The sequence below is a fragment of the Sturnus vulgaris genome, chromosome 5, assembly GCF_052056855.1.
Source record: "Sturnus vulgaris isolate bStuVul1 chromosome 5, bStuVul1.hap1, whole genome shotgun sequence".
NCBI lineage: Eukaryota > Metazoa > Chordata > Aves > Passeriformes > Sturnidae > Sturnus > Sturnus vulgaris.
In genome coordinates this window covers 27,021,866-27,039,631 of record NC_142247.1, presented here as the reverse complement: position 1 = coordinate 27,039,631, position 17,766 = coordinate 27,021,866, and the positions used below count along the sequence as shown (strand labels likewise).

Here is a 17,766-nt window from a genome sequence, read left to right as displayed (position 1 = left end):
GGCCAGAAAATTTAAACCAGCAGAAGATGCAACATCATCATTCAGAAATGGAAGAGCTCAGTACTTAAAGATGCTGGACCTCCTTAATCAAACTTCATTGCTTTGTCCTCTCTGCTACCAGCTACTGCTTCACAAAAACTTCAATGCAGCCATGACATAAAAACATGCATGTTAATCTGTGGACAAGGAATGCAACACCACTACCACAGACACTGCTGGGGGACACCCAGAATTAACAGCGCTGTCCACCCATTTATTGTGTCATCTTTAAATATACATAACATCAATAAGGATGCACATTTTCAACAGATATAAGCCACAACACCAAAATGAAAAGGTTCTTAAGAGAATGAAATTTTGATTCTTCATTATATTCTGTTAAACAGACTTATTACATTCAACCCTCATGTTCTGAAATATCAGGATCAGCTCACAGAAAGCTATGGCAGCTTCTGTACTGGTCAGCTGCATGCTTAACATATCTTGATGAACTTCACAATGCTTATCTTCAAAGACAATGAATAAAACATTTTTCCCCATCCTAAATAGGGTTTAATTATTTATGCTTCATATCTGTTCCACTTGACTCTTTCCTCTATTTTTAATTTAGATTTTTAATATATGTATGATACATATAAATTGCCCCTGTTTAACAAGCATTTGGACAATGCTTTGAGACATATTATTTAATTTTTAGGCAGCCCTGTGCAGTGTCAGAAATTGGACTTGATGATCCTTGTGGGTCCTTTCCAACTCAGAAGTTTCAATTTTTTTTTTTTAAGAATATATATACATATTATTGTGTAGGAACAATCTTGGAAGAGTTTGAACTACCTCATTATTATGGACTACAGGGAGTTTACAAGTAAGTTTTACATTCAGGGTAATTATGAAACTAATAAATTAAGTAATAGCCAGTGTTTCAAAATGTCAAGTACTTCATCTTGCACAGATCTGATAGGGAAAGTGGACTAACCATTTTTCACTTTTTCCTAATACTTCTAACTTTGTGAGTTTGTTACTGTACTTCTATGTAACAAAATCAATGACTACCAACCATTCAGTAAATTCAAGAAATAAAACTAGATATTTCTATTTTCAACTTAATATGCATACATCTTATTTTGCAAGCATCTGTCTCAAGACACACTTAATCTGAATCCTACCTTACTCTATGATCCCATACTATACCTATTATTTTTGAACACATTATCAGGCAGTAGGATAGCAAAGATGACAGTGTACTAGCTATCAAATTACAAAGAGTTTCCTGTTATACTATAGCAAAATAAAAATAAAGGCACACCCACACTGCTGCCAGTAAATCAATCTTTCCCTTGGCATTATCTGCAGAACAAAGCATAGCTGCTGGCCAATATTCTTAGGATAGCTTGCATACAATCTAGGGTAAGATTGCTTGTAGCAACAATCACACTGTCCATGAAGAAGTTGACTGAACTTTCCTCCTGAAGCACAGTTACACGTTTATAATTTCGCAGTAAACCATCTAATCAATCCCACTTCAGAGAGCAGCAATAAGCTTGAACTGTCCCTGAAAATGACAACGTGAAACATCTACTACAGTTTGAAAAATGATACAGTGAGGGAAGGAAAAAAATTACTTTGGGAATCAATCAATCAAAAAGTTCGTTTAAATATGGGTTGGGGACAAATGCGTGCCTGATGAATGTGACACATTTCAAGTACATGCATAATAAATCTATGAAGTCAATCATATGTCATTGTGTCATTTCACTAGAAACCACAGAATTAGTTAATAAATGCTACTTCCTCTGAGAAATAAGCAACCAAATTCCACACAGAAATTATTTTTAAGTGAGAGCTTAATTTTAAACAAAATGTAGGTAGTGCCTGTGTTCCTCCATTTAAATTGGGTACACATCACAGAACAGCTCTGCCTGAAGCTGTAAGCTTATGAATACAGCACAGCTCTGATTCTCAAATAAACAAAAGGCAATTTCAGCAAATTACATTTGACATGTCACACACAAGCATTTAAAATTCATGTGAATAATAATGCCTAAAGCAGAAATGGCAGCAGTTTAAAAGATACCATTTTCTTAATAGAAGCTTCCATACCACAAATACACTTAGTGAAACCAACTCAAATTTAGAGAGCCTAGAAAATATTATACTAAGATATTAATTTATAGAAGTTATTAGATCTGCTTGTTTTCACATAAATAAAAAATTTCAAAAGGGTTGATTACACAGAGCAGGCAGACACAGATTAATATGCCTGTTCTCACCCTGCTTTTTTTTTTTTTTTTTTACCAGTAACTGGTCCAGTATTAGCTACTTTAGGAATTTATAATCCTGTAAAAATCTGTGATCAAAGACCTTAAGAAACATGAGGCTTTTACAGCAGTAGAGGGTCTTTGCTACAAGACAGAAATGTGAAGTTTCACCTGCACTTGGTTTCTTTTCCTGTTAAATCTCAACCAGCCAAGTTGGTAACATTTACTAGAACACCCTAATATGGACTAAAAAAAGAGCCAAGAAAAAGGAGCTTCAGGTGTACTAGAGCTAACTGTTCCATGCTGCTTAACAGCTGTTATGATATGCACTGCATAACAGGTGAGCTAGGATTTGTTATAAACTACTGCAAAAAAAAGTCTTATACACGTGAGTTCTCTGTACTTGGACACGACTTTCTTTCTCCAACTTCACCAGACACATGTATCTGTAAATTACATGAGGAAAGTAGGAAAATTCTGTCATTAAATACTTGCTACTGATAGATTAAAAACAAACAAAGAACATGAATTACTTTTTCAAACCGGATATAAAAGGGATTGAGAAACCTGTACTATAGATGCAGATTTAAAAAAAAAAGTCACCTCCTGACTTTCAAATTATTTGTACTTATGAAGCAGTTAGAGCACTAAAATAAATAAAAATAATACAAATCCATAACCCAGCAAACTAAACCGGAACTGAGACTTCAGCTGATTTCTGGCAGCAGGAAAATAAATAGGAGTAATTTATCCTTGTGCAAATTACTCTTTTTTCAAGAGATATCAAAGCTGACGTATATCAGCTGAGAATTGTTTGCACTGCAGCAACTGCTATCTAATTGTCAGCCAGTCAACTAACAGTTTTCTATAAGAAGAGATTAAAACCAATGCAAAGGAACTTTCCACGGTTACTACAGCAGATGTTTATTTTGCTTTTAGCATGGTATTTGCCAAAAACATTTTTAGATTAATCGGCTGTAGCAGTTGCATTAAATAAAGGTCATACTTAAATATCAATTCTGTTACCTTAAAACATATGGGGGAAGTACATGGCCTGGGCTGTGTGTACCACACAACCTGCTCTTCAGAAGTTGAAAAAAATATGTACAAGTCTTCTACAAACACAAAAAGCTTCACTTTCAAACTAACTAAAATTGAAATAATGCAATACTTTTGCAAACCTAGAATCAACCTGTACTATGAACAGATCTTTTTCAACACTAAAGGATTTTTCTGGTCCCCCAGGCCATAATAGAGTCTTGTTACTGACCCCTCAAAGTAGAAGTTCTTACAATTGAGTGGTAGAGTTGAAAAGTGATATCCTGTTGTTTTTCTGAAAGTTCTATGTAGCTTAGGGGAAAGGGAGCAACAATGCAGCTGTGGATTTGTTGGAGCAGTACTTTGTTACTCCACACCAGAAACAATTTATTTTTTTTGTGCAACCAGTATCAGTCATTTTAGGCTTAAAACTTTGCCACTGCCAGTATAAAGAGTTTTGAACTACCTGCATTTGTAGTATGGATCATGTTTATATTTGAATCAGCCTAAAGACCCTACAGGAGTACAGCAGCTGCAACAAGCCTTCAAAGAAAACAAAATACAGCAAAGTAACAGCCAAAATTAGTTCTTGTACCACAGCATCAAAAAAACACTAAATTTTCCTAGGTCACTTCCTTATAGTAAAGCTAGTACTTGCAAAACTCATGAAAAGAAAATAATGCTGGCAACATCTCAAGGAGCAGTTTTTTCCACCTCAAGGCTACAAAGAGCTAACAGAGACTTTGTACCTGCAGTTCATTACTCATGTAATACAACTTTTTCCTCTGTTACAAGAAGAGAATCTGTTTGGGACAAGCTAAATTGGAAGTATGGAAGGACTTCAAACTCCAGAAGTGAATTTTTAATCAAGACAATTATTGTTACAATTAGCTCCTTAGTCGTAATGTTTGATGCAAGAGCCTATTAATCCACTCAAGGCAGCCTAAACTGGCCTGACTGCACATTTATTTTTCTCCATCACAACCCTCAGAATCAGGATGAATCCTCTTACACACATTGCAAGCATCCATTCAGTGAAGATTAGCATAATATTAAGGCCATCTGAAGTACAGAAATGAACAACACTGAATGTTTTATTGTGCAGCCATTCGGTTATGCGCAAGAGGGAACAACCCAGCCAAGACATCTGGCACAAATTACCATCATTACAATTTTTTGCACGACTTTAAGAACTCTGGTCGACACCTGCATGCCAACATGAAAGTCACAATGCACTTCCAGGGCCTATTTTTAAATAAAGCCAGTCTGGCAAGAACCAAAATACCAATCTGCTTTGGCACAGAATTAAGCGGGCACATAATACTCCACCTTCCTTATAAAGCTCAATATTTACAAGGCTAAATATCGGTTACTTTTTTTAATACACAGGACCTATTTAAAACAATATTCTTCCCTCTGTTCATAATATAGTATGACAGTCAAGAGATAACAATCTGCTGCTTGCTGCTGGCTATTTCCTTTTCCTGTTCTGACTCAGAGAAGCTGAGAGCATGAATTAAGTCATAATCGCCACTGTCCCTATTCACCTACCTGATATAGGGATCCCTCCCAGACCTGTGCTGTGTTGTGGTGGGAGATTCAAGTCCAAGAAATTACTATTTGAGGTGGGATTTGCTGTGTGGTTCAAGTGCATGATGCTATTGCGTGGGAAGGCCATCCAAGGATAGCGAGCTGCTTGGCCTGGAAAACTGAAGGAGTTGTAAACTGCTCGATGCTGTTGAAACTGTGGAAACCTCTGTGGCATGACCGGAAAGGTGCTACTGAGAGAGTTGGCATTTGTGGGTGCAGCAGGATGCAGGAATCCAGAACCTGGCCCTTTGGCAGTTGTAGTGTGTGGGGTAGGGTTCTGAAGAGATGTGGGCGAAAGGGAAGGTTGGTCTTGGACTGACAGTTCCTTCTCAATCAGGTCTGCTAAGGCTTTGCGGGTGATGTCAAAGGGATCAAACCCTAAGTCGTCCTCTTGCTGTTTGGAGGAACCAAACCCAAAAGCTGCTTGCCAGTCTGTGGAGGAGGATACTGGTATAGTTTCTGTTGGAGAAGAAAGGAACAGGATTTAGAACCAGAATTAGAAATCATTTTTCCATATAAAAACTTCAACTTGTATATCTGACTGTGGTCTTTTATCTTTCATGTACTACTACTTTACACGTTCCCCATTTTCAGATCAAACTGTCACAGACTTCTACTAATGGTCAAGTGCTAGAAGTAGCAAACAACATTTTTACTGCACGGTTGCTCTTTTCTTGAACTACAGAAAAACCTTTTCCAGAAAGTATTTTCAGGAATAGTCACAAGTAGAAAGAGACCAATGACCACTTGCTTAGAACCTTCATTACCCCATATTACTTCATGGAAGTGTGAACAAGCAGAATTTAGAAAAGGTTATTACTCAGCTCAATATTTGCTTTCGCTACAAATGCTGTGCAGAAAAGATGAGCAGGATGCTCCCTCTCAAAAGAAAGAACCTCAGAGCAGTAGTTCAAAAAATAAAACCAAAAGCAACAATAACAAACAAAACTCACAAAAAATCCCCAACTCTCTACCATTATGAAGAGAAACAAGTCAAATTGTGGAGGAGACACAATGATAAAATAAAAAAAGGAAACTGCATTACAAGATACTGTTAAATATTTTGAGGCAGTGTTGCAAAAGAAGTTATCAGAATTTGTCTTCATTTTCAGTTACTACTTCTTTTCATGATTGTGTTCAGTTTCTTATTCAGGTTCAGTGAATGCTGGTCTATCTTCACATTATTGTTCCTCAAAATTGTGGTTAAGCAAGCTGCTAAGTACAGGGTAGCATCACAACATTAACTCCCTCTGCTGGCAGGGACCTGGTCTGCCACTTTAAGAAGGTTCAGTATTCTTTCAAAGAAGAAATATACACTTCTATTTTCACTCTAAAATCCATGATGATAAAGAGTTGCTAGACCAACAAGAACTTGTCCTTTGCATTCTTATTTAAACAGCAACCATACACTTTATACTAACTATGATCTCTACCACCTGGAAATTGTCATCCAAATCCTCTTAATCCTCACAAAATTGGTACATCAAGTACCTTAGCAGAAAGAAATTTTCTTGGCAATAAATATTGTTTACAAACAATTATGATATCCAGGAACAAGATAAACATCAAAAGATGACTCATCACTAAGTAAACCACTGTATCATAACATATTATTTACATTTAATTTTTTACTGATATTGTTTCATTTAGTTTTCTAGCAGTTCCCTCAGATTTATAATTTGTGAGCTCTTAAATACTGTTCACCATTCCCAAGAGACTTTCGGACTATATAATTACAACTACAATGATGTTTCATGCATATGAAAAGGTATTTCATAGAAGAGTACATGAAAAATTACAGGTATCTTTCAGATTATGAAATTAAACACAGTTTGCCTGAATTTATACAATTTCACCTCAGAAAGATTAGACACCGTCAGGTAATTCAGGATACTAAGGAAATTCTGAATTTTAGAGAATAGCTTCTGATATTAGAATTACAGATTATCACACCAATATATACTGATACCATGTATTTTCCCCACTCTCAATAAAAACCTGTAACACTAAATATCAAAGCATACATGTCACGTCCTATGCATGTTGTTAAGAAAAACTAAAATAAGCACTCTGATCATTAAGCCATGCAGCTTGAAAACTCTGCAAAGTTTCTTTAAGAAGAAACCCTTAGGTCATTGAAATTGATCTGCAGTTAAGTGACAAACTTTAACCATTTGTAAGGGGGAAAAAACACAGCATAGAACAAGTCCTAGAGTTTTAGGTTCTAGAGATTTAAGCTCTGTACAACTTTTAAGCGATTGCACAAGCAAGCAATACCCAGCCATGTAACCTGTGGATGTACCTGATGTGAAGAGGCTCTGTGGTTCTGGTGCTGTGGGCCAGTCACTTGAAGTCTGTGGAGAGCTGGGGAATGGAGGAAGCCCACTGGGGATGGGGTTAGGGTGCCGGAAGTTGTCAGAGAAGAGTGACTGTGATTCTGTTACAGCCCCTTCAAAAGGAGACCGTGCACTGTGATTAGATGAACTGATGGGTATAACTGGATTGGGTTTTGTTAAACCAGGTGGTGGTGAAGGTGTGTCACTGTTTGTTATCTACAGGCAAGAGAGAAATAGAGAAATTAGAACATGAGTTTATATATAAAATATTCATCATTAACTTAGACGAAAAGTTTCCTCAAAACTTCTGGCCACAATTAAGTTTGTTAATATATAGCTCAGCACAAAATCAAATTTAAAAAAATCAACTTAGCAATAGCATTTTTAAATTTTCACAGAATTAACTAGAGTGGAAAAAGACCTCTGAAATCACTGAGTCCAACCTATGACTAAACACCGCCTTGTCAACTAGACCATGGCACTAAGGGCCACATCCAGTCTTTTCTTAAAGACCTCCAGAGACACCTCCTGGGGCAGCCCATTCCAATGCCCAGTTATGATACCCTTCAGAAGATACTTGCTTCTCCAACTGCTGCAAGTTTCACTAAATCCTCAAACCCACTTGCCACTTTCAGAGCACTTATCTTTGTGTCTTACCTGCTGAGAGCTGTCACCATTTCCTATACTGAGGGAATCTGAAGGTTTATCAATAGGGCTGCAAAAGTGGGAGGGAAAAAGACAGTAAGAGACTCAAGTATTTAACAGGAAAAATCAACATTTGCTTTTGTAGTGGAAGAAAAGCCTTAAAATAAAGACAAAAATTAAGAAATAGGAATTAAGAAGGAAAAAAGTCCATTTATTTTTTATGAGACTGCTTTTTTAATCATAAGCATTCCAATCATTTGCCATATACTGTAATAGTTCTTTTCACCACTCTCCATTCTGCTTGCTGACTGCCTTAAGGAACAAAAGAAAAGTTTTGAACATGTTCATAGCAACTCTATGCCATACAAAACCCCAGAATTCTATGCTATGACAGTGTTTTGTAACAGTTCCATCTATGATACTACTGTAAAGAAACTGGAAAAGATCTGTTTTCCAAACACGTAAGTTTTCAGTTTCCATACAAATCCTAAATAAATATGGGAGAGATAAAACATTAAATTAATGATTTAGTCTCGGTGGCAAGTTAATCTTCCCACAAGCCTTTATGATTTTAACTTGCAGACATTAGTCCCAAGTTAAAAAAATAGAGGTTTGAAATGACAGAAGGGGAAAAAAAATAGCATAAAAAACTGCCAAAAATAAGGATAATATAAGATACAGCAGAAAATCACCTCAGAAAGCCATTCACTGCAAATTATTGTGACTTGGCTGAAACGGCACATCTCAGGATTCAAGATTCTTATGGGCATCTGTGAGCTGCCTCCATCACGTTAAATACCTCACTAATGAAATGGCATTATTGAAGTTCACACTAAAATATTTGCTTTGCAATGTCAAGGTAGTCTTTCATCTACCCATGAGGAAAGATGCACAAGCATCAGGCTGCACAGGCCAATACACAGATTCTACAAACAAGCATCACAAGTAAGAACATGAATTTCAGTTCCACTCAGAGGCCACAATGTGATACAAATCAAATTACAATCATGATGTTGAAAAATATATGTAACAATTTATTTTAACTGGGTGCAGACTTCAGATTCTGGATACACCTTGTTTTCAAACAGCCCTTGCAGCTGCAAAGTTTAATTACTGCATATAGCCATATAGTAATGTCAACAATTGATAAGATTTCTTCCATTTGTAATTTTTCCCCTCACCCCAAAATGACGAATTGAAACTCAGCAGTATTACTTCTCCATTCTAAGAGAAACTGTGTAAGAGCAATCATCAATACATTTTTGGTAATGTCAGAGTCAGTATCTCAAACAGATAAATTAAGCTGAAATATTTATGACTATAAAGGAAAAAAATCACTGTGTTACTCCAGTGAAGATTTACAAATACTCTCTAGTTAGTGATCCAACAGCATGAATAAAGCTCTTCCATTTGAAACACACTGCTTTTGATTAGTAATTTCTAAATGCCTATACCATGGAAGCTTGGTGTAGGCTCTTCATTACACAATCAATTCTGATTGAAGAAGTGATATTCCAGTCAAATTCTTTTCCTACAGAGCTAACAGTCATAATACTTCAGTTTAAAAAGCTATGAGTAATACAACTTTTACTGACAATCTAAATGATGAAAATGTTTATTATACTTGAACCTGCCTAAGGAGCCTCTATTTGCAAGACAGATTCCCAGCTCTCAAGAATGAATACGGCTTATTATCTATTGACTACAATATTTCTATTTACATTAAATACATTCTTTTCAGGACAAAAAAAAAAAAAAAGAATTGCACATCACTATTGAGATGTAATTCACAGGCTCTCTGATCACTCCTCAATGGGACTGCTATTTAGCCCAACAAGAAGGTACCACTTTCAGTAACACTCTCCATTTTAATGCATTGGTTCAATATTGATTTTAAATGAAGATTGTCTACCTAATCAGCAGCACCACTGCTTGAAATATTAGGGTTTACCTTGTTTTTCCCGTCCAACCTCTGAATGAGCCTAACGTTTATTACCTAAACCATAAAGAACAAACCAGCATGACTAGAGATTAAGATTGTAACTGAAAGTGATGCATAAGGTGGAAGAGGACACCAGTCCTATTCAAGAAGGGCATCAAAAAAGGAAAAATGTTGGCTGGCAATAAGAGATTATTCTAAGCAGATGAATTACTTCCTCTACACAAAGAAGCCTCAGTTGACTCTGCTGGCCTGTTGTCCCTCTGAGTGGTAACTGGGGAGCCCTTTCCTCTGTGCTGTGTTTCTGGAACACATCACTGGAAGGAAATGACAGATATTTTAGCCCTAACATTTAACTTCCCTCTATTGAAGCTTTTCCAAGTGACAAGCCTCCTGATATACAGCAAATAGCACATTACTTCTGTGGAAGCTTCTGTATAGAAAAAAAAAGGAAGGGTTTAGCTCTGACTGGGACTGTGCAGCCATAGAAACTGTTGATTCTCTGGTTATTCTGTTTCCCACAGCTATTACCTGTATTGCCACTTATTAATTTCATGTTAAGGTTCTCCTGCACAGTCTGCCAATCAGTCCTTTTAACACCGGCTACACTAAGCCCAGCTTTCTGTGACCTGATCAGGATTTATATCCAGCTCTCCAACCAGAGAGACTGAAGAATAATTCCCTCCACACCAGTCGGTGAGAGAGAAAGCAAGCTATCTGAAGTATAAAAGGCAGCACAAATTACCCGAAATCTGAGTCTGCACCATCTGGAGTCATGTGTTCTGGGTCTGTGCCATTTTCTAATATAGGAGGCGTTTTCCTGTGTTCCATTGTTAAACCGTTGGCTGATTTACTTGAACTCTGTAATGATGGCCAGGCATCTTTGTTATTACTGTTGGGTCTGGAAAAAGGCAAGAGTAAAATAAAAAAAAAAAAAAAAAAAAAAAAAAAAAAATAGAAGAGCTCAAGTTATGAAGAAAGTGTTTTAAAAATTGTAAACACTGGGGAAATAAATCCTTGTGCCAGACAATCTATAAGAATAGACTTATCTGGATATTATTTTTCAGATTTTAAATGGTGATGACTTGAAAAAATAATTAGTGGCATAGGTAGAGTAGAGAGAAAACCAGAGGGAATTCTGTTCTCTTTCCTGTATAGATAGCTGCTTTGCCAATGCTGAAGTCCAAACTTGCCCGTTTGAGGGAGAGGAAAAAAATGAAAATAAAAATGAAAAATGCCATCAATAGTTCAAGTGTCCAGACCTCTGCATACCTAATTTAAAATTACTTGCTTTAGCCCATACTATTTTTAAGTTCTGTAAGTCATGAGCTAAGTCATTCTTTTTTTAATATATGTCTTATATTCCAGGTTCTATAAAGCCTGGCCACAACAGATGAAGTTTTATGCTTTAGACCTACACAGGTGTCCACAGCTTTACTAACAAACCGTAGGACCAGCCAGACAATCACACTGTTCAAGTTACTGCTCCCTTCATTTCTAGTTTAAAGCCATGATTACTTCCCTTTTATAAAGTAATAGCAGATCTGAAAAAAGTTCAAGAGAGGACTCAAAGTCCAAGTTTTTGCTGTCAATACTTACATTCTGTACAAATTTAAGCAAAATGGAATATAGTCTATAACCAAACGGATTCAAATACAGTGTTGTCTGCTAAGCCTGCAATCTTATTATAAAAGACCTGCTTTTGTGTTCTCGAGTTCTTCTGCATTACCTGTAGCTTTTCATTGCTTCTATTAGGAGCATGTCCAAGTCCTGTCTTCATAAGGAAGCAACTTTCACCAAAAAAAAATTTTTAACATGTATGTCCCTTCTGATGCTCCCCTACATTAGTATGTTCCTATTACATGGTCCAACATTTGCCCTACATCTTTAGGTCAATTTACTAATTTCAGTCAGAATCTGAAAATTTCAGCAACTGCTTATAGCAACACAAACGTTTCCTACTTCTATTCAGATAAGATTAGTAATAGTAGCTCCCTTCAAATCTCAGTATTTTAAGATTTGCTATTCTGTACCCATTTTTTCTTAACTACCTATACAATATGTACATAGACAAGTACCTTGACCTGATTTACAGATCACATCTTGGCTTTGCACACACTTGGATTAAGTTAGAGCTAGTGAGTTGATCAGATACAGAACATCAGGGAATGAAGACACAGCAGCAGAGTATCTGCCATTTAATAGTCTCACTTGTACAAAAATGAACTGAAATCTAGATATATCAAAATTGTCAATCCATTAACAGATTTATTTTAAATATCTAAGTTTATGTTCATTACAGCACAAAGCCATCTCTATACTAAAACTAACTTTAAAACACCAGTTAAAAGTCAGTTCTGCATCCAAGGAGAAAGGGAAACAAATAAGTTCATGTCTTGAGGTGGGAGGGTTTGGGCATGTGAGGGTTTTTTTTGTTTTAGTTAAGTTCAGGCTGCATGTCTCTGAAGAACTGTTGTCTAAAAGATCAGCACTTGCTTGGTTCTTCTTGTAGCATAAGAAAGCAATCATTTCAGTTCTTCAGAAAAATGTCATCAAGAAAATAAAAAAAGCTTGATCTGTTTTAAACGTGGAATATATCTCCAATTTTAAGAGAATACAGTCACCATGACTATCCATACTAAGAGATGAGTGGCCCTAAGAGATTTTACCAGTTGCCTTCAGCAGGAAGAAAAGGTCTACAAGTAGGACCTTTCAAATTAAAACAATTGTAGAAAAACAATTATCAGAGTTTAACTGTTTTCTACTACTGGGTATTTTTAATTAAGATCTACTACTTCAAACTCAACTTCTGTTCCATTCCATTATGAAACACAAATTCTGCACCCCAGAAATACAAGAACCACTTCAGAGTTGTCAAAGGCTGTGACAAACCGCTAGAAATATGAGTATCATATCAATTAATCCTACATAAATAATCCTAACAATAACCCAATTCAATAGAAACGGTGATGCAATGTGCATTCACCAGTGCAAAAGCTACATTTTATACTGATGAGATGGGTCTTGACAAAACATGTCAAAATCCTAGCTTCAAGAAATTCACTTTGCAACCCTAAAAGTGGTACCCAGGTGTTAGCAAAGAAGAGTCTGTGCTGTGATTGTGCTGTGATTATGCTGTTCAACTGACAAGAGAAATTACCTCCAGAAATTACTATTTGCTGCCTTTAGAGTAACATGCCATTTTTTCCCTAAGTGCTAAATGTTAGCACCACAGACTGGCCAAGCTGCAACTACCAATTGCTTCCTAAAGACTTAAAAGTTTGCTGCAGTTTCAGATAGTGCATTCTTCCTGTACTGGTATAATTTGTTTTGCTGGGATCTAATTAGGTTTCAAATTAAAATTAGTTCAGATAAAATAATCAATACCCAAATTCAAGAAGCAGTGTATTCATTTTGCTTGCTGCATTTCATCTTTGAAGTCAATATTGAACCAGTGCCTGAGAAGTAAGAACCAGCTCTGTCCTTAAGAGAAAAGATCCCTCTGGAAGGCCTGCAGTCAAAGTGCATATGAAATTAAAGATACTAGTCCCAGTGCACCAGCTGGAATACCAGTTCTCAGAATTGTATTCTAATCATTGAAGAGCCATTGACAATATTTTAGATACAGTACCCACTTTCTTGCTAAAAATTCAGTAGTGCATGAACTGGCACACAACACAAACCCTGAATACAAGGCCAAGGTACATATGAAGTGCAATCTTTCACATTCTACTCTGTGACCTCCTTTATCAAAATCCAACAAAAAAGAGTGGAAGAAATTGTCAACAGTTTTTATTTCTTTATCTTAAATGTGACATTTGAATGAATAATTAAGGACTGGCAACCTCAGACTTTCGTTTATCTTTGTGTGACTATATATCCATATGGACAAATCTTTTCACAACTTACTGAACAAACTACTTCAATGGAACATTATTTTAGCAAGCCATAATAAATAAGTGACATCTGCAATTACAACATAGTAAAATATACATGGACTGCACTATAAATCACGATGTAAAAAAGCATATTAAGGTTATAATGTATCTCTGATACAAAAGTACAGACTGCATTCATAATGACATTATACTAAGAAAGTAGACATCTGGCCTTTAACAAATACCTTTGGTTTTGCAAATATAAAAGAGAAGGTCTTCTTTCAAAATATCTTGCTCTGAACTACTGATCCAAATGGAAAAACATTTCTTTCCTAAGACACACACTCAATTTTAGAACAAAGTGGTGTTTATGTCCTGGTTCCAGCCAGAACAGGGTTAATTTCTGCAGTAGCCAGGAAGGCATGGCTAGGACAAGGAGGCACCAACTTTATACCACCCAAGTCATTTTCTGGGGACTGCCAAAGAGCTCCCTTATGGGTCAGCATAGCCTAGCAGAGGAAGTGGGAATACTGTGGGGGTTTCCATGGGTGAGCAATCACTTGTGAACCATTTGACCCTTGTGCCTTCTGTCATTTGTACTGTTGCTATTACTACTTTGTTTTCTTATCTCACTGCTGTTTCCAGTAAATTGTTCTGATCTTTACCTTCTATGCCTCTAATTCTTCTCTCCTGCCCAGTACAGGAGAGGGCAAGGTGGAGGAGTGTGAAGTGGCTTCAGAGGGAGCATTAAGTTGGAGAATATCACTCCTAAACAATACATCTCTCCACAGAGAAAACCTATTATATTTTATCATATAATAGGTGCTAAAACCAGCAGGCAATTTGGGGGATCAAATAGGAATAAAAGTTTTCTTTGGAATAGCCAAAAAGAATAACCAGGCAGTCCAGCATCACTATCACTACTTACACATCATACCTCTGCAGTGCTGTCACTTTGTTCTTGTTCTTGTCAACTGTACCCGTAGATAATTGGAGAAAGTTGGGGTTTAATTTGTATAATTCTTGCAGTAGTTTCTGTTCATATTCTTGGTGCTTACCCGCCTAAGGAAAGAGAAACTCATAATGAATGAATACTGGTTTAATACATATATTTATAGCCATAATTTTTATATATATATATATATAATATGCCCATGTATGTAAAATGTCCCAAAGCTTAGTAATTTAGCCTTTACAACTTATCAAGTCACTCCTGTCAAACTCAAAACAGCGATTCTCACTCTCTCAGCACAGATGTGATCTCAATGGCTGTAGAGAAGTTTGCCTAGAAATCACTTGGATGTACCTATCTATTTTTAATTTTTTGAGACTTCTAAAGCAGAAAAGCACCTACAACCTTGTTAGAACTTGCTCCTCAGTTCTAATCAAGAGCTTCACAAATACACCAATGAAACCACCAACAGTGACATCTCCAAGGCAGTCTGCATTTCCTATTTCAACCATACTAAGCTTTTCAAAAGATGGGAAAGAACAAAGAATTTCTTTTAAACAAAACGTTCTTCCAAAATGAGAGTAATTTTATATTGGCTTAAGAAAACAGCTGAGGTGTATGATATAAGCCATACATTCTAAGCAATAATTAAGAAATCACTTAATAACTCAAAAATTGAAATATTCTTTCAGCAATTTGAATCAATTGAGAAAAACTTCTTGCTTTTAAAAAGTGTGGAGGTCCAATCCAACTCCAGTGTACTAGAATCTGGGAAGTGAAGGAAGAGAGTATTTCTCAGTCTAGCTTGCAAATAACATTCTGTGGCTTAAGAAAAAAACCAAAACCAGCAAGATCTATTCCTACCCCTGACATTTAAAGTAAAAACTGAAATTCAAGATGAGCAGTCATGGTTTTTGTAGGTTATGACACTCCAACCTAAAAATTACTACTTACAAGTTAAGTATTGTTATGAGTTGAATAAAGATGCAAAATAAAACAGTGAATTTGAAGTTGTTAATAGCTTTTCTCTACAGTTTCCAGGTACTAGAAGATGTCCTCTAGCAAAGGAAACAACTGCCAAGATTTATGGTCAGATCTTCTGAATCTTAAGTCTGAAACACTGAAGTTATTATCTATCACATCTTCAGTATTGATTTAAAAGCTCTCACACTTCTCACTACTTGTACATATAAAATTTAACTTTTTTTTACATTAATTCCTTAATATTCTGTTGGAACAAGAAAGAAATTAGTGCAACGTGGATACACCCCTAGAAAAATTTTACAACCTAAAATAAAAATATAACTTTTTTTAAATTAAACATGAATAGACAAAATACAAAAAAATATTACTGTTGATAAACTACATTCCCCTTATATGTACCTGTAGAAGGCCAACTGCATATCTCACTGGAATACTTCAGGTCAAACCCTATCAATGCCTCTATTCTTCTGCTACTTAACTCTCCAGCTCTCCACAAGTTTGATTCTGAACACATCCTTATGTAGTCAACTTATACACCTCTCAAGAAGGATTGAAACATCTGGTGTATGCATCATCTTGCCCACTTTGTCAGTGTCTACACCTAAGCTGCTACCTATAGTAGGAAAAAGTGTGGTTCTAAAATATGGCTCATCTAAATGCTAACCTTGAGATATTCTGTATTCTGGAAATGCTTCTTTCACCATCCAACTATGACTGTAGCAACTAGGCTGATGCACAGATTTGCACAATTAATGATTTGCAAACATTAAGCAGCTGAGTAAGAAGAAACCTCTCAGGATCTCTCAACTTGCTTCAGTAACTAAAGACTGAATATCACAGCCAGGTACATCAGAGGTCAGTCTTAAATTCATTTACTTGCCACATAAATGCAAGAAAGAAACAAGATTAAAATCCTATATAGGTACTTGCAGTAATTGTGTTTTATTTATAACACACAACCCAGAGGCCAAATTTGGCATCTCCAACCCACCTAAAATTCCCAACTTCACTTTCCGAGACTCTCTGGAGTTCTACCAATTCTTTTTACTTTGCCACAATATTTAGATCTATTAATTATTTAACCTAGAATACAAATTCATCCATTGACATTTTTTTTAAAAATAGAGTCAAAGTCTGCAACAATGAACATGCAATCTCATTAAATGGACCTAGAAGTTCACTGACACTAACCCAAATGCAGGAAAGCTGGCAGACTGAAAGAACAATATACTTAGCAGGTGTGTAATTTCCAATTACTTTTAAGAAAACAATATGAAATTCAAAAAAGTCTAAGCAATATAACAAGGAACAGGGAAGGAAGATTCATGTAAGTCACCAAGATGATGTAAAATCCACTCAAGACTTCTGAACAAACTCATATGTGAAAACCAAGCCTATCAATTTTAACTAGCAGTCAGGCCAGAGGACTGACAGTTTGCCCCTGACTGCTACAAAAAGGGCTGCAGAAAAGATTCTGTGAACTAAAGGCTGCTAAGTAAGCCTCCATCCTTCCAAAGATTACAAGGTACTAATAACGGTAACAATATTTTTTTTAAATAGAAGTTCATGGATAAACACAAGCCACTGGGATTGAATCGGAGTATCTTTTGTAAAGGGCAACAATGCTTCACTAATATGAATTCTTCATAGAGTCAGTAAGCATAAATTAAGAGGCTCCACAAAACTTTAAAAGAAGTTTTTGATAAGGTTTCACACCAGTTATTTATTAACCTGCCATGGAAGAGAGTGTGAATTGAAGATGGTTCAAAGTATAACTCCTAGGGTGCAGAAGCAAGCAATGAGGACTGATGACTGGCATCAGTTCTATGCAACACCATCAGCATGCATGAGAAAGGACTGAAAAACAAGTTATTTGCTGACAATATCAAACTTTTTGTATAATAAACTGCTATGTTGATAATGAAGAGCTCCAAAAGAATCCCAGAGAAACTGTCAAACAAGCAAATGGTAGCAGCAAATAAGCTTCACCAAGGACATGTCAGATGATGCAAGAAGGGAAAAGCAGTCTAGGCCATAGTAACCCACTCCTCGTCTGTGAACTGGCTGTTACAGCTCAGAAAAAAGATGCTGAGGTTACTGCCACCAGACCTCTGAAACTGTTAGTTGATTATGCACTAGCCACAAA

General features: G+C 36.2%; 1 protein-coding gene across 7 annotated transcripts in view; it reads right to left on the bottom strand.

Annotated features, from left to right (window-relative positions):
- Positions 1-17,766, bottom strand: part of CNOT4 (CCR4-NOT transcription complex subunit 4) — a 77,025-nt gene that overhangs the window by 12,069 nt on the left and 47,190 nt on the right. For 3 of the 7 annotated variants that reach the window (XM_014889828.2, XM_088165132.1, XM_014889830.2), the window contains 5 exons: positions 14,622-14,746; positions 10,552-10,707; positions 7,880-7,937; positions 7,189-7,438; positions 4,848-5,345 (listed from right to left, as the gene is read on the bottom strand). In XM_014889828.2, the coding sequence (XP_014745314.1) occupies positions 4,848-5,345; positions 7,189-7,438; positions 7,880-7,937; positions 10,552-10,707; positions 14,622-14,746 (1,087 nt within the window). Of the gene's footprint in view, positions 1-4,847; positions 5,346-7,188; positions 7,439-7,879; positions 7,938-10,551; positions 10,708-14,612; positions 14,747-17,766 lie in introns of all 7 variants that reach the window. The other 4 variants (XM_014889831.2, XM_014889829.2, XM_088165133.1 and 1 more) reach the window with 2 other exon arrangements.